This window comes from Blennius ocellaris, assembly GCF_963422515.1.
Source record: "Blennius ocellaris genome assembly, chromosome: 11".
NCBI lineage: Eukaryota > Metazoa > Chordata > Actinopteri > Blenniiformes > Blenniidae > Blennius > Blennius ocellaris.
The window spans coordinates 2,998,508-3,015,888 of record NC_137660.1 but is presented as its reverse complement, the minus strand read 5'-3'; the positions used below and the strand labels follow the sequence as shown (position 1 = coordinate 3,015,888).

Sequence of the window (17,381 nt, the reverse complement as noted above, 5' to 3'; positions counted from 1 at the left end):
GGATCAGTCCTGGTCTGAAGTAACTCCCAGGTTCTTCACGGTGCTGCTGGAGGTCAAAGTCACACCATCAATGTTACTGTGTGTTTGGATCATTTCTCGCTCAGACGTTGTGGGTCAAATATAATAAGGTGTGTTTTTTCCCACTGGTTCCCTGAAATGACGCTGCTCTGTCTCCGCCCTGCTGGTGGTCTGCTGCGCTGCAGGAAGCGGCGTGCTGGGCCATCCACAGCCTGCTGCTGCACGCCGCCACGCCGCCCGGCTGGGAGGAGGAGCAGAGTGGGAGGTTGGAGCGCCGTCCACACACACACACACTGTCTCAGTGCTGCGGATCACAATCACCAGTGGCGGCGTCTGTTTCCCAGGACTCCGGTTCACAGTCAGCTGATGGCGGCCATGCTCCTGCACGCCTCGTGTCCTCGCGTGTTCAGAGCTGCAGCTGGCGCCATGGCGGCGCTCATCACGGACCACAGTGAGCAAACATCAACCTCCACACTGTCTCACTGCCTCGTCATGGTCCAGGGATAAAAAACCTCTCAACACATTTCACAACTCATCATGTATTTCAGTGTTTTTCTACCTTTTTGAACCAAGACACACTTTTTTGTTTAGAAACATCTGGAGTCACACCTCCACCTGAAAATGTTAAAATGTGAACCTCTGTAGCCTCTATTAACAATATAAAGTCTTTCTCATCAGGACTTTTTTTAATAGTGCCTCCCTCAGTGTGAAACCTGGACCTGATGGATGAAGAGCTGAGATCCTGGTTCACATTCTTCCTTTTCAAAAACTTCTCCATCACTGTCACTGACACAGTACTTTGATACAAGATGGTAGCAGGAGGTGGAGATGAACCACACTGACGTCTGTCACTTTACATTTCACCGGCAAAGTTCTGTGCTGCCCTCTAGTGGTGAAGAGTATTTATACATGATTACTCTGCAACACACTGTCGCTGTGAGAGCAAAGGTTTTTTAGAAAAAATGTGAAATGTGATCATTTCCCACGACTCAGCTGACAATCTGGAAGAAACACCAGTGGGTGAAGAACACTGATGTATTTCTCAATGAAAGACTGCCGCTGCTGCAAGTCGGGGTCAAATTCTAATAATTTTAAGAGCCTTTTGATGAAGCCGTCACAAACTGGACGGATCTGTTAAAATCAGGTTGTGTATTTCATGAGAGACAGAAATATTTTACGACTTATAAGTCATATATAATGGTTGTTTTTTTGGTACCACTCCATTGATATTTGATGAAATAATGATACAGTTCAAGAGTTGGTCAACTCTCAAAAAGAAACCTGAAACCTGGTGAAGAGGTTCTAACTGACCTACAGTTCTGGTTCCTTAAATAGCAAATTGTGACCTGTGTTGTCTTCATGTTAACGGTTAAGCATGTTTTGCGCCTGCAGATTAATTTTAGTTGGTGGAAAGTGTTTTGGTCCTAATGGTTGCAGAGTTGTGAGATAAAGCCACTCGTGAACTCGTGGTTCACTTGAAAACCTCCCGTGATCAAAACAAACCATGGAGGGACTAAACTTCATGCACACTTCTCACATTTATTTGAAGTGAATCAAACGGCGGAGGCCACAGCCTGAGGTGTTGACGTCTGCTTTGCTTGCAGGTAAGATCCGCTCTTTGTTGCTGTCCAGCGGTCTCCATGTCAACTTGGTGGAGATGATGAAGAGACATTCCAACGTAGCAGAGGTTTCCATCAGCGCATGCAAACTGTTAAACCTGCTGTTCCAGGGAAGGTGTGTTGTCCGTAAGACTGTCTGTCCTCTGGCTGGCTCGTGGTGCCGACGGGTGAAACGTCCCGTCTCTCACCCTGCAGGACAGCCAGTCTGGACGAGCTGAACATGGTCATGACTCAGATCATCCACATCATGAAGCTCCACAACTTCCAGCCGGAGCTCCAGCTGGAGGCCCTGCAGGCCAGCATGGTCTTCCTGTGCCCAGGTACTGTCTCATGCTACACGTCCAGGTAACCAGGCACTTCATGGCGCAGGACATAAATAATGGTCAATCCAAAATATTGTGCAAAAACACACACTTATTCAAATAGTCTTGAGGGAATCAAACCCATGATGGAACATTTGGGCTGTGAGCTGAGATGAAACAATCAACTGATTTTTAAATTCCCTAAAACTCTATAGAGACCAGGCAGTAACAAAGTCTGCATATTTACAAATCAAGATCAAAGGGAAGAGACATATTTCTGGAAGAGAAACATTTGATCATGGATCCTTTTTAATTGAATCTAGTACATTTAGTCGACAGCTGGATTCGGCTCCATTGGCAGCTTGTTAGCCTTTGTCTCGTGCTGGAGATACTGAGCTCCATGTCCTGCTTCACTAACCAAGTTTCATTCTACTCTCATAGAATCTAATAAAGCTACGGCGCCAAATGACACATTTCCTTCAATGTTGGAACAATTTTATACTGTAAAATGATCCGGAAGGCTGATGGTATTTTATTGAATATGGAATAGAATAGAATAGAATAGAATAGCCCCTTTATTGTCAAAGAGAACATAGCCTAGCTGGTGTACATTTGAATTTAATTTCAATAGCTCCCTATTGGACTGGTAAAATACAAGAAAAACTAAAAACTAAAAAAAATAAATATATATATATTTTTTTTTTTTAATTATATATAAAATGTAAATTAATTAAGTTAATTTATCGCAAAAGCTCCCTATTATATATATATATATATATATAAAATGTAAATTAATTAAGTTAATTTATCGCAAAAGCTCCCTATCAGACTGGTAAAATAAATAAATACATTTATTTATATATATATATTTGTTTTATGTGTGTGTGTGTGTGTGTGTGTGTACACATATATTTGTGTGTATATATGTACATCCACATTCTCCCACATCTATTACAAATGTTAGAAGTAGCAGCTCAGTTATATTTCACAGGTTAAACCTGGTTGATCTTCTCCACCACCACAACAAACCACCACAACAAACCACCACAACAAACCACCACAACAAACCACCACAACAAACCACCACAACAAACCACCACAACAAACCACCACAACAAACCACTACACACAACATTACGACCCTGAAGAAACATTTCAGGACGCGGGAGACTTTTAGGGTTTATGTTGTTAGATTTCTTTTGGCCTGGAGGCTCGTCCAGCTTCCAAACAGGAAACAAACACACTGACAGGGCCTGACTGTCTGGCCTAACAACCAGGTGCAGAACCAGGACCGACAGTACAGGGCCGCAGAACCAGGACCGACAGTACAGGGCCGCAGAACCAGGACCGACAGTACAGGGCCGCAGAACCAGGACCGACAGATGCGGAACCAGGACCGACAGATGCAGAACCAGGACCCCCCCCCCCCCCCCATGACTGGCTGAGGCCCGAGAGTTTGACACCTTTGATTTCCCTCCTTCATCAAAAGCCTTGAGAAGAGATTCTCTTCCAGTCTTCCTCCTGTTAGGGAGGAGCTGCAGCCTAGCATGCTAATGGCTAACACCAGAGGCCTCCACTCCTCCTCTCCTCCTCCACTCCTCTCCTCCTCCACTCCTCCACTCCTCTCCTCCTCCACTCCTCCTCTCCTCCTCCACTCCTCTCCTCCTCCACTCCTCCACTCCTCCACTCCTCTCCTCCTCCACTCCTCCTCTCCTCCTCTCCTCCTCCACTCCTCTCCTCCACTCCTCCTCTCCTCCTCCACTCCTCTCCTCCACTCCTCTCCTCCTCTCCTCCTCCACTCCTCTCCTCCTTCACTCCTCCTCTCCTCCACTCCTCTCCTCCACTCCTCTCCTCCACTCCTCCCCTCCACTCCTCCACTCCTCCACTCCTCCTCTCCTCTCCTCCTCCACTCCTCCACTCCTCCACTCCTCTCCTCCTTCACTCCTCCAGTCCTCCCCTCCACTCCTCCTCTCCTCCTCCACTCCTCCCCTCCTCCACTCCTCCACTCCTCCACTCCTCCCCTCCTCTCCTCCTCCACTCCTCCTCCACTCCTCCTTCTGTGTCAAGAACTCCAAAATCCTTCAATCTTTACTGTTAATTCTGGTAATTGTAATTAATGTAACTATTAATTCAAATTCCTGATGAACAGTTTAGTATATCTTATGAGACTGATATAACTGAATTGACTATCATTTCCTGTTAAGACAGGTGGAGCTCCGAGGTTCTGATACACATCAGATTACATTTCAACAACATTATTAATAACTATCTTTGATCATTATTAATCATTATCGACAGTGAAACACAACATTGATGGTCCCTACTGATCCCTACGAGGTCAGAAATCCCCACATAGGGAAGCGTTCAGGTCTCATGCATTACCAAATCTCCTGAATGCGTCTATTATGTGTAGTTGGGGTGAGCGCATCCATTTGAGGAGAATGAGCCTCCTCGCAAGCAAAGGTGGTGGAAGTGATGATGTGTTGTGAAGTTTAGGACCGACCGAGTGATGGAGGGATTCTGAACAGAGCGACAAGGTGGGGTCAAGGTTCACTGTGCGGCAGAGGACTGAGCTCTTATCTTAATTCCCTCTTCATATTCCTCCACACAAAAAGGCCTCATTATGGAGTCAAACCTTCAGCAGGTTGTGGAAATGGAAACAGATGTGATGAGTGAAGGTTGAACTGACATTGTAGACATGTGAGTGATAAGAAACACCTCCATCCCCATGAAGGAGGAGGGAGTGAACTGAGCTGGACATGTCCTCCCCCGGAGGCTGCTTGTGTTCAAATCAATTAGACGACGTGTTCTGGCCCGTTTCCACAGCCTCTCCAGCTTCACATTTACTCCGAAAGCTCCTTGTAAATATTCCAATATTTCTCCTAAATCTGCAGAAACTGGTGAGAATCCAACGCCTCCCCTTGAGTCGTGTGTGTTTGTGTGTCGGGAGGTGAAGTTGGTTCATTCTGCCCGTCCTCGTCACGTCACTGTGTGTCGTGTCCCCAGACCGGAGTGTGAGGGCCCACGGCGGCTCGGTGACGGATCCAGACCTGGCCGACGTGTCGCTGAGGGTCCTGAAGAACCAGTGTGTGGTGGAAGACGCCCACACGCTCTACCTGGAGGTCCTCAACAGGGTAGGACCTCCAGCCACCAGCCCCTCTGTGTTTCACAACAAGGCTGTTCCATGAACACAAGTCGACAAGGATGTTTCGACTCAAGAAAGGGAAACTCCCTCGTGGGACTTTTTTATTTCCTCAAGAGAGAGAGAAAAAAAAGCAGTGTACAAATACTTGGCTGGTCTATAAATAGAGATACTCTTTAAACAATACTTTGCTTATTCATGACAGAAACTCCAGTGTCTTGTAGTGTGAGCAGAATGTAGGGAAGATGTATTGACTCCATGTCCAACCAGCAGACTTCATTTGACCAAAATGACGTAGTGAGTGAGTTTTTATCCCTCTGATTAGCGAGTAAACCAGCGCCTGGAAACTGGATGATCCATCGTACCTTTAGAACAGGCGCCCACAACCTTTAATACCAAAAGAACCATTTTCCCAATTTTTCACCCAAATAGAATTTGTCTGGATCCACAAAATTATCTGGAATGAAAGAAACAAAAACATTTTTCAGGTTGCATCCATGACGTGTCAAAGCTGCATTGAAGTTATACTTTATTTAGCTTTTGTCGCTATTTTTTTTTTTTGAGATTTCTCTTCAGTTTTCTTCTATTTTTCTCATAAATCTTCCCTCTTTCTGGCTATTTTAGCTGCTTTACCTATTTATAGTCGCTGTGCATTTCCTAATGGTTAGTGATTTTAGCTTTACTAGCTATTTTTGTCTTTTCCTCTTCTTTTTTTAATCTATTTTCTTTTTTATTCTTTTCCTGACAAAAAGCTAGGCTAGGCAATTTTTTTATCACTTTATATTGACTATTTCTCCTGTTATCTTTTTAAAAAGGTTTTTGGCTACTTTATCTGTTTTAGCAATTGCGGCTATCCTGGTTATTTCTAGTGTTTTACCATCTTTAGCTGGCGATTCTATCATTGTTGACCAATCAGTGTGGGATGCAAATAAATGAAAAGAATGTTTATTTATTTCCATGACATAACCTGAACACTTCAGGTGTCCATGACAGAGCAGCTGCAGAGCCACATGTGGCTCCAGAGCTGCAGGGTGAAGACCCCTGCTTTAGAATAACTCCACCTTTCTGGAAAATAGCATTGATTACTTGTAGTTTAACATCAGCCTCATGGTTCCCGATACTTGGTGCTGTTGGGCTTTATGGCTGGTTATTAGTGTTAAAATTACTGTAAGTAATAGATTACTGAAAGTAATAAATCACTGGAAGTAATTTATGAAAATGGAAGGAAACCATCATTTATTCATTAGCAACTCCTAGAGTAATTGAGTAATTACTTAAAAGTTAATAAATGATCAAAAAGAACTTTTACTGGTAAATGAAAAATTATTAATTTGAATAAATTGGTTATTTATCAAATAATAATGAAATTGGGGCACCACCAGCTAAACTAGAAATAGCTAATACAAAATGTCAGTCTCGTTTGTAAAGAGGGTTATTTAAGTAAGTTAATATCTCTGTGTAAATATAACAATCTTAAATAACAAGGAAGGTGTGAGGTTCGAGCACAGACTGTTTCAAACCAGTGAATTGTCAACAATAAATACACAATGATTACCAGGAATCGATCAATTCAGCAAACAGTTTTCATTTCAACAAAAACTCACCTTTTGTTTATTAACAAAAAGGCATTAATTCATAAACAATTCAGAAATTATTTCACTAACCAACACAATCAAGTAACAATCATCTAACATGGAAATCTAGTCTACTAAACAGCAACACAATGTACTAAGTGTGTGATTGCGTGTGTGTGTGTGTGTGTGTGTGCGTGTGTGTGTGTGTGTGTCTCCACAGTTCATCAGCAACCCTGCCATCCAGACATGTGGCCTGAAGGTGCTGTCGGCTCTGGCAGACTGCTCGGGTGCAGTGGACCTCCTGTGCCAGCAGGGGGCGATAGACACAGTGCTGCACACACTGCAGATGTTCCCACAGGAACGAGGTAAACAAACGAACACAAATGACAGTTGGATGAGCTGTTATGATGCACTTGTATGACTTGAAGGAGCCAGAGATCACGTTGTTGTGTTCAGGCCCTCACATACAGTCACTCCTCCAGCTGGACTGTGGTCTGCACAGGCTTCACCTCAACTCAACTCTATTTATAAAGCTTTAAGCAGCCGTAGCTGAGACAAAGTGCTGTACATTGAAATAAAAATATAAGAGGCAACATAAAAACATTAAAAACAATAGAAAAAGTTCAAACAATCAAATGGTAAAACAATAAACAAAAAATAAAAAGTTAAAACAATAAAAAAAAAAAAAACGAAGGCACTAAAACCAGAGCAGAGTCTCACGCTGAGGTAAAAGCCAAAGAATAAAAATGTGTTTTAAGACGAGTTTTAAAAATGGACAGTGAGGGGGCTTGTCTAACAGGGGGGGGGGGGGGCATTCCAGAGGTGAGGACCGGCAGTGGAAAAGGCTCTTTCCCCTCTGAGCTTCCGTTTGGACCTCGGTACCTCCAGGAGCAGCCGGTCAGCTGACCTGAGGCCCCGAGCAGGAGGTGTGGATGAAGGAGCTCAGAGAGGTAAGGCGGGGCCAGACCATTTAAAGATTTAAAAACGAATAAAAGAATCTTAAAACGGACTCTAAAATACACATGCAGCCAGTGGAGGGAAGCCAGGATGGGGCTGATGAGCTCACAGCAGCGTTCTGCACCAACTGGAGGGTGAGGGAAGACTGGTGACTCCAAAGTAAAGAGAGTTGGTGAGAGAAGACTGGTGACTCCAAAGTAAAGTGAGTTGGTGAGAGAAGACTGGTGACTCCAAAGTAAAGAGAGTTGGTGAGAGAAGACTGGTGACTCCAAAGTAAAGTGAGTTGGTGAGAGAAGACTGGTGACTCCAAAGTAAAGAGAGTTGGTGAGGGAAGACTGGTGACTCCAAAGTAAAGAGAGTTGGTGAGGGAAGACTGGTGACTCCAAAGTAAAGAGAGTTGGTGAGAGAAGACTGGTGACTCCAAAGTAAAGTGAGTTGGTGAGAGAAGACTGGTGACTCCAAAGTAAAGAGAGTTGGTGAGGGAAGACTGGTGACTCCACAATAAAGTGAGTTGGTGAGGGAAGACTGGTGACTCCAAAGTAAAGTGAGTTGGTGAGAGAAGACTGGTGACTCCAAAGTAAAGTGAGTTGGTGAGGGAAGACTGGTGACTCCACAATAAAGTGAGTTGGTGAGGGAAGACTGGTGACTCCAAAGTAAAGAGAGTTGGTGAGGGAAGACTGGTGACTCCAAAGTAAAGAGAGTTGGTGAGGGAAGACTGGTGACTCCAAAGTAAAGAGAGTTGGTGAGGGAAGACTGGTGACTCCAAAGTAAAGTGAGTTGGTGAGAGAAGACTGGTGACTCCACAATAAAGTGAGTTGGTGAGGGAAGACTGGTGACTCCAAAGTAAAGAGAGTTGGTGAGGGAAGACTGGTGACTCCAAAGTAAAGAGAGTTGGTGAGGGAAGACTGGTGACTCCAAAGTAAAGTGAGTTGGTGAGAGAAGACTGGTGACTCCAAAGTAAAGTGAGTTGGTGAGAGAAGACTGGTGACTCCAAAGTAAAGTGAGTTGGTGAGAGAAGACTGGTGACTCCAAAGTAAAGTGAGTTGGTGAGAGAAGACTGGTGACTCCAAAGTAAAGTGAGTTGGTGAGGGAAGACTGGTGACTCCAAAGTAAAGTGAGTTGGTGAGAGAAGACTGGTGACTCCAAAGTAAAGTGAGTTGGTGAGGGAAGACTGGTGACTCCAAAGTAAAGTGAGTTGGTGAGAGAAGACTGGTGACTCCAAAGTAAAGTGAGTTGGTGAGAGAAGACTGGTGACTCCAAAGTAAAGTGAGTTGGTGAGAGAAGACTGGTGACTCCAAAGTAAAGAGAGTTGGTGAGAGAAGACTGGTGACTCCAAAGTAAAGTGAGTTGGTGAGAGAAGACTGGTGACTCCAAAGTAAAGAGAGTTGGTGAGAGAAGACTGGTGACTCCAAAATAAAGTGAGTTGGTGAGGGAAGACTGGTGACTCCACAATAAAGTGAGTTGGTGAGGGAAGACTGGTGACTCCAAAGTAAAGTGAGTTGGTGAGAGAAGACTGGTGACTCCAAAGTAAAGAGAGTTGGTGAGGGAAGACTGGTGACTCCACAATAAAGTGAGTTGGTGAGGGAAGACTGGTGACTCCAAAGTAAAGAGAGTTGGTGAGGGAAGACTGGTGACTCCAAAGTAAAGAGAGTTGGTGAGGGAAGACTGGTGACTCCAAAGTAAAGTGAGTTGGTGAGAGAAGACTGGTGACTCCAAAGTAAAGTGAGTTGGTGAGAGAAGACTGGTGACTCCAAAGTAAAGTGAGTTGGTGAGAGAAGACTGGTGACTCCAAAGTAAAGTGAGTTGGTGAGAGAAGACTGGTGACTCCAAAGTAAAGTGAGTTGGTGAGAGAAGACTGGTGACTCCACAATAAAGTGAGTTGGTGAGAGAAGACTGGTGACTCCAAAGTAAAGTGAGTTGGTGAGGGAAGACTGGTGACTCCACAATAAAGTGAGTTGGTGAGAGAAGACTGGTGACTCCAAAGTAAAGTGAGTTGGTGAGGGAAGACTGACTGACTCCAAAGTAAAGTGAGTTGGTGAGAGAAGACTGGTGACTCCAAAGTAAAGTGAGTTGGTGAGGGAAGACTGGTGACTCCACAATAAAGTGAGTTGGTGAGAGAAGACTGGTGACTCCAAAGTAAAGTGAGTTGGTGAGAGAAGACTGGTGACTCCACAATAAAGTGAGTTGGTGAGAGAAGACTGGTGACTCCAAAGTAAAGTGAGTTGGTGAGAGAAGACTGGTGACTCCAAAGTAAAGAGAGTTGGTGAGGGAAGACTGGTGACTCCAAAGTAAAGTGAGTTGGTGAGAGAAGACTGGTGACTCCAAAGTAAAGTGAGTTGGTGAGGGAAGACTGGTGACTCCACAATAAAGTGAGTTGGTGAGAGAAGACTGGTGACTCCAAAGTAAAGTGAGTTGGTGAGAGAAGACTGGTGACTCCAAAGTAAAGTGAGTTGGTGAGGGAAGACTGGTGACTCCAAAGTAAAGTGAGTTGGTGAGAGAAGACTGGTGACTCCAAAGTAAAGTGAGTTGGTGAGGGAAGACTGGTGACTCCAAAGTAAAGTGAGTTGGTGAGAGAAGACTGGTGACTCCAAAGTAAAGTGAGTTGGTGAGGGAAGACTGGTGACTCCAAAGTAAAGTGAGTTGGTGAGGGAAGACTGGTGACTCCAAAGTAAAGTGAGTTGGTGAGGGAAGACTGGTGACTCCAAAGTAAAGTGAGTTGGTGAGAGAAGACTGGTGACTCCAAAGTAAAGAGAGTTGGTGAGGGAAGACTGGTGACTCCAAAGTAAAGAGAGTTGGTGAGAGAAGACTGGTGACTCCAAAGTAAAGTGAGTTGGTGAGAGAAGACTGGTGACTCCAAAGTAAAGTGAGTTGGTGAGGGAAGACTGGTGACTCCAAAGTAAAGTGAGTTGGTGAGGGAAGACTGGTGACTCCAAAGTAAAGTGAGTTGGTGAGGGAAGACTGGTGACTCCAAAGTAAAGTGAGTTGGTGAGGGAAGACTGGTGACTCCAAAGTAAAGTGAGTTGGTGAGGGAAGACTGGTGACTCCAAAGTAAAGTGAGTTGGTGAGGGAAGACTGGTGACTCCACAATAAAGTGAGTTGGTGAGAGAAGACTGGTGACTCCAAAGTAAAGAGAGTTGGTGAGGGAAGACTGGTGACTCCAAAGTAAAGAGAGTTGGTGAGAGAAGACTGGTGACTCCAAAGTAAAGTGAGTTGGTGAGAGAAGACTGGTGACTCCAAAGTAAAGTGAGTTGGTGAGGGAAGACTGGTGACTCCAAAGTAAAGTGAGTTGGTGAGGGAAGACTGGTGACTCCAAAGTAAAGTGAGTTGGTGAGGGAAGACTGGTGACTCCAAAGTAAAGTGAGTTGGTGAGGGAAGACTGGTGACTCCACAATAAAGTGAGTTGGTGAGAGAAGACTGGTGACTCCAAAGTAAAGAGAGTTGGTGAGAGAAGACTGGTGACTCCAAAGTAAAGTGAGTTGGTGAGAGAAGACTGGTGACTCCAAAGTAAAGTGAGTTGGTGAGGGAAGACTGGTGACTCCAAAGTAAAGTGAGTTGGTGAGGGAAGACTGGTGACTCCAAAGTAAAGAGAGTTGGTGAGAGAAGACTGGTGACTCCAAAGTAAAGTGAGTTGGTGAGAGAAGACTGGTGACTCCAAAGTAAAGTGAGTTGGTGAGGGAAGACTGGTGACTCCAAAGTAAAGTGAGTTGGTGAGGGAAGACTGGTGACTCCAAAGTAAAGTGAGTTGGTGAGAGAAGACTGGTGACTCCAAAGTAAAGTGAGTTGGTGAGGGAAGACTGGTGACTCCAAAGTAAAGTGAGTTGGTGAGGGAAGACTGGTGACTCCAAAGTAAAGTGAGTTGGTGAGAGAAGACTGGTGACTCCAAAGTAAAGTGAGTTGGTGAGAGAAGACTGGTGACTCCAAAGTAAAGAGAGTTGGTGAGGGAAGACTGGTGACTCCAAAGTAAAGAGAGTTGGTGAGGGAAGACTGGTGACTCCAAAGTAAAGAGAGTTGGTGAGGGAAGACTGGTGACTCCAAAGTAAAGTGAGTTGGTGAGGGAAGACTGGTGACTCCAAAGTAAAGAGAGTTGGTGAGGGAAGACTGGTGACTCCACAATAAAGTGAGTTGGTGAGGGAAGACTGGTGACTCCAAAGTAAAGAGAGTTGGTGAGAGAAGACTGGTGACTCCAAAGTAAAGTGAGTTGGTGAGAGAAGACTGGTGACTCCAAAGTAAAGAGAGTTGGTGAGAGAAGACTGGTGACTCCAAAGTAAAGTGAGTTGGTGAGAGAAGACTGGTGACTCCAAAGTAAAGAGAGTTGGTGAGGGAAGACTGGTGACTCCAAAGTAAAGAGAGTTGGTGAGGGAAGACTGGTGACTCCAAAGTAAAGAGAGTTGGTGAGAGAAGACTGGTGACTCCAAAGTAAAGTGAGTTGGTGAGAGAAGACTGGTGACTCCAAAGTAAAGAGAGTTGGTGAGGGAAGACTGGTGACTCCACAATAAAGTGAGTTGGTGAGGGAAGACTGGTGACTCCAAAGTAAAGTGAGTTGGTGAGAGAAGACTGGTGACTCCAAAGTAAAGTGAGTTGGTGAGGGAAGACTGGTGACTCCACAATAAAGTGAGTTGGTGAGGGAAGACTGGTGACTCCAAAGTAAAGAGAGTTGGTGAGGGAAGACTGGTGACTCCAAAGTAAAGAGAGTTGGTGAGGGAAGACTGGTGACTCCAAAGTAAAGAGAGTTGGTGAGGGAAGACTGGTGACTCCAAAGTAAAGTGAGTTGGTGAGAGAAGACTGGTGACTCCAAAGTAAAGAGAGTTGGTGAGGGAAGACTGGTGACTCCAAAGTAAAGAGAGTTGGTGAGGGAAGACTGGTGACTCCAAAGTAAAGTGAGTTGGTGAGAGAAGACTGGTGACTCCACAATAAAGTGAGTTGGTGAGGGAAGACTGGTGACTCCAAAGTAAAGAGAGTTGGTGAGGGAAGACTGGTGACTCCAAAGTAAAGAGAGTTGGTGAGGGAAGACTGGTGACTCCAAAGTAAAGTGAGTTGGTGAGAGAAGACTGGTGACTCCAAAGTAAAGTGAGTTGGTGAGAGAAGACTGGTGACTCCAAAGTAAAGTGAGTTGGTGAGAGAAGACTGGTGACTCCAAAGTAAAGAGAGTTGGTGAGAGAAGACTGGTGACTCCAAAGTAAAGTGAGTTGGTGAGAGAAGACTGGTGACTCCAAAGTAAAGAGAGTTGGTGAGAGAAGACTGGTGACTCCAAAATAAAGTGAGTTGGTGAGGGAAGACTGGTGACTCCACAATAAAGTGAGTTGGTGAGGGAAGACTGGTGACTCCAAAGTAAAGTGAGTTGGTGAGAGAAGACTGGTGACTCCAAAGTAAAGAGAGTTGGTGAGGGAAGACTGGTGACTCCACAATAAAGTGAGTTGGTGAGGGAAGACTGGTGACTCCAAAGTAAAGAGAGTTGGTGAGGGAAGACTGGTGACTCCAAAGTAAAGAGAGTTGGTGAGGGAAGACTGGTGACTCCAAAGTAAAGTGAGTTGGTGAGAGAAGACTGGTGACTCCAAAGTAAAGTGAGTTGGTGAGAGAAGACTGGTGACTCCAAAGTAAAGTGAGTTGGTGAGAGAAGACTGGTGACTCCAAAGTAAAGTGAGTTGGTGAGAGAAGACTGGTGACTCCAAAGTAAAGTGAGTTGGTGAGAGAAGACTGGTGACTCCACAATAAAGTGAGTTGGTGAGAGAAGACTGGTGACTCCAAAGTAAAGTGAGTTGGTGAGGGAAGACTGGTGACTCCACAATAAAGTGAGTTGGTGAGAGAAGACTGGTGACTCCAAAGTAAAGTGAGTTGGTGAGGGAAGACTGACTGACTCCAAAGTAAAGTGAGTTGGTGAGAGAAGACTGGTGACTCCAAAGTAAAGTGAGTTGGTGAGGAAGACTGGTGACTCCACAATAAAGTGAGTTGGTGAGAGAAGACTGGTGACTCCAAAGTAAAGTGAGTTGGTGAGAGAAGACTGGTGACTCCACAATAAAGTGAGTTGGTGAGAGAAGACTGGTGACTCCAAAGTAAAGTGAGTTGGTGAGAGAAGACTGGTGACTCCAAAGTAAAGAGAGTTGGTGAGGGAAGACTGGTGACTCCAAAGTAAAGTGAGTTGGTGAGAGAAGACTGGTGACTCCAAAGTAAAGTGAGTTGGTGAGGGAAGACTGGTGACTCCACAATAAAGTGAGTTGGTGAGAGAAGACTGGTGACTCCAAAGTAAAGTGAGTTGGTGAGAGAAGACTGGTGACTCCAAAGTAAAGTGAGTTGGTGAGGGAAGACTGGTGACTCCAAAGTAAAGTGAGTTGGTGAGAGAAGACTGGTGACTCCAAAGTAAAGTGAGTTGGTGAGGGAAGACTGGTGACTCCAAAGTAAAGTGAGTTGGTGAGAGAAGACTGGTGACTCCAAAGTAAAGTGAGTTGGTGAGGGAAGACTGGTGACTCCAAAGTAAAGTGAGTTGGTGAGGGAAGACTGGTGACTCCAAAGTAAAGTGAGTTGGTGAGGGAAGACTGGTGACTCCAAAGTAAAGTGAGTTGGTGAGAGAAGACTGGTGACTCCAAAGTAAAGAGAGTTGGTGAGGGAAGACTGGTGACTCCAAAGTAAAGAGAGTTGGTGAGGGAAGACTGGTGACTCCAAAGTAAAGTGAGTTGGTGAGAGAAGACTGGTGACTCCAAAGTAAAGTGAGTTGGTGAGGGAAGACTGGTGACTCCAAAGTAAAGTGAGTTGGTGAGGGAAGACTGGTGACTCCAAAGTAAAGTGAGTTGGTGAGGGAAGACTGGTGACTCCAAAGTAAAGTGAGTTGGTGAGGGAAGACTGGTGACTCCAAAGTAAAGTGAGTTGGTGAGGGAAGACTGGTGACTCCAAAGTAAAGTGAGTTGGTGAGGGAAGACTGGTGACTCCACAATAAAGTGAGTTGGTGAGAGAAGACTGGTGACTCCAAAGTAAAGAGAGTTGGTGAGGGAAGACTGGTGACTCCAAAGTAAAGAGAGTTGGTGAGAGAAGACTGGTGACTCCAAAGTAAAGTGAGTTGGTGAGAGAAGACTGGTGACTCCAAAGTAAAGTGAGTTGGTGAGGGAAGACTGGTGACTCCAAAGTAAAGTGAGTTGGTGAGGGAAGACTGGTGACTCCAAAGTAAAGTGAGTTGGTGAGGGAAGACTGGTGACTCCAAAGTAAAGTGAGTTGGTGAGGGAAGACTGGTGACTCCACAATAAAGTGAGTTGGTGAGAGAAGACTGGTGACTCCAAAGTAAAGAGAGTTGGTGAGAGAAGACTGGTGACTCCAAAGTAAAGTGAGTTGGTGAGAGAAGACTGGTGACTCCAAAGTAAAGTGAGTTGGTGAGGGAAGACTGGTGACTCCAAAGTAAAGTGAGTTGGTGAGGGAAGACTGGTGACTCCAAAGTAAAGAGAGTTGGTGAGAGAAGACTGGTGACTCCAAAGTAAAGTGAGTTGGTGAGAGAAGACTGGTGACTCCAAAGTAAAGTGAGTTGGTGAGGGAAGACTGGTGACTCCAAAGTAAAGTGAGTTGGTGAGGGAAGACTGGTGACTCCAAAGTAAAGTGAGTTGGTGAGAGAAGACTGGTGACTCCAAAGTAAAGTGAGTTGGTGAGGGAAGACTGGTGACTCCAAAGTAAAGTGAGTTGGTGAGGGAAGACTGGTGACTCCAAAGTAAAGTGAGTTGGTGAGGGAAGACTGGTGACTCCAAAGTAAAGTGAGTTGGTGAGAGAAGACTGGTGACTCCAAAGTAAAGTGAGTTGGTGAGAGAAGACTGGTGACTCCACAATAAAGTGAGTTGGTGAGAGAAGACTGGTGACTCCAAAGTAAAGTGAGTTGGTGAGGGAAGACTGGTGACTCCAAAGTAAAGTGAGTTGGTGAGGGAAGACTGGTGACTCCAAAGTAAAGTGAGTTGGTGAGAGAAGACTGGCTGACTCCAAAGTAAAGTGAGTTGGTGAGAGAAGACTGGCTGACTCCAAAGTAAAGTGAGTTGGTGAGAGAAGACTGGTGACTCCAAAGTAAAGTGAGTTGGTGAGAGAAGACTGGCTGACTCCAAAGTAAAGTGAGTTGGTGAGAGAAGACTGGTGACTCCAAAATAAAGTGAGTTGGTGAGGGAAGACTGGTGACTCCAAAGTAAAGTGAGTTGGTGAGAGAAGACTGGTGACTCCAAAGTAAAGAGAGTTGGTGAGGGAAGACTGGTGACTCCACAATAAAGTGAGTTGGTGAGGGAAGACTGGTGACTCCAAAGTAAAGAGAGTTGGTGAGAGAAGACTGGTGACTCCAAAGTAAAGTGAGTTGGTGAGGGAAGACTGGTGACTCCAAAGTAAAGTGAGTTGGTGAGAGAAGACTGGTGACTCCAAAGTAAAGTGAGTTGGTGAGAGAAGACTGGCTGACTCCAAAGTAAAGTGAGTTGGTGAGAGAAGACTGGCTGACTCCAAAGTAAAGTGAGTTGGTGAGAGAAGACTGGTGACTCCAAAGTAAAGTGAGTTGGTGAGAGAAGACTGGTGACTCCAAAGTAAAGTGAGTTGGTGAGAGAAGACTGGTGACTCCAAAGTAAAGTGAGTTGGTGAGAGAAGACTGGTGACTCCAAAGTAAAGTGAGTTGGTGAGAGAAGACTGGTGACTCCAAAGTAAAGTGAGTTGGTGAGAGAAGACTGGCTGACTCCAAAGTAAAGTGAGTTGGTGAGAGAAGACTGGCTGACTCCAAAGTAAAGTGAGTTGGTGAGAGAAGACTGGTGACTCCAAAGTAAAGTGAGTTGGTGAGAGAAGACTGGCTGACTCCAAAGTAAAGTGAGTTGGTGAGAGAAGACTGGTGACTCCAAAGTAAAGTGAGTTGGTGAGAGAAGACTGGCTGACTCCAAAGTAAAGTGAGTTGGTGAGAGAAGACTGGCTGACTCCAAAGTAAAGTGAGTTGGTGAGAGAAGACTGGTGACTCCAAAGTAAAGTGAGTTGGTGAGAGAAGACTGGTGACTCCAAAATAAAGTGAGTTGGTGAGGGAAGACTGGTGACTCCAAAGTAAAGTGAGTTGGTGAGAGAAGACTGGTGACTCCAAAGTAAAGTGAGTTGGTGAGAGAAGACTGGTGACTCCACAATAAAGTGAGTTGGTGAGAGAAGACTGGTGACTCCAAAGTAAAGTGAGTTGGTGAGGGAAGACTGGTGACTCCAAAGTAAAGTGAGTTGGTGAGGGAAGACTGGTGACTCCACAATAAAGTGAGTTGGTGAGGGAAGACTGGTGACTCCAAAGTAAAGAGAGTTGGTGAGAGAAGACTGGCTGACTCCAAAGTAAAGTGAGTTGGTGAGGGAAGACTGGTGACTCCAAAGTAAAGTGAGTTGGTGAGGGAAGACTGGTGACTCCACAATAAAGTGAGTTGGTGAGGGAAGACTGGTGACTCCAAAGTAAAGTGAGTTGGTGAGAGAAGACTGGTGACTCCAAAGTAAAGAGAGTTGGTGAGAGAAGACTGGTGACTCCAAAGTAAAGTGAGTTGGTGAGAGAAGACTGGTGACTCCAAAGTAAAGTGAGTTGGTGAGGGAAGACTGGTGACTCCACAATAAAGTGAGTTGGTGAGGGAAGACTGGTGACTCCAAAGTAAAGTGAGTTGGTGAGGGAAGACTGGTGACTCCACAATAAAGTGAGTTGGTGAGAGAAGACTGGTGACTCCAAAGTAAAGAGAGTTGGTGAGAGAAGACTGGTGACTCCAAAGTAAAGAGAGTTGGTGAGAGAAGACTGGTGACTCCAAAGTAAAGTGAGTTGGTGAGAGAA

The 17,381-nt window shown here is 45.1% G+C and overlaps 1 protein-coding gene across 1 annotated transcript in view; it reads left to right on the top strand.

Moving 5' to 3' along the window:
• Window positions 1-17,381, top strand: part of lrrk2 (leucine-rich repeat kinase 2) — a 143,804-nt gene that overhangs the window by 35,973 nt on the left and 90,450 nt on the right. The window contains 6 exon segments of the mRNA XM_080505514.1: window positions 204-283; window positions 363-469; window positions 1,623-1,752; window positions 1,833-1,957; window positions 4,946-5,073; window positions 6,876-7,020. Coding sequence (XP_080361640.1) covers window positions 204-283; window positions 363-469; window positions 1,623-1,752; window positions 1,833-1,957; window positions 4,946-5,073; window positions 6,876-7,020 — 715 coding nt within the window.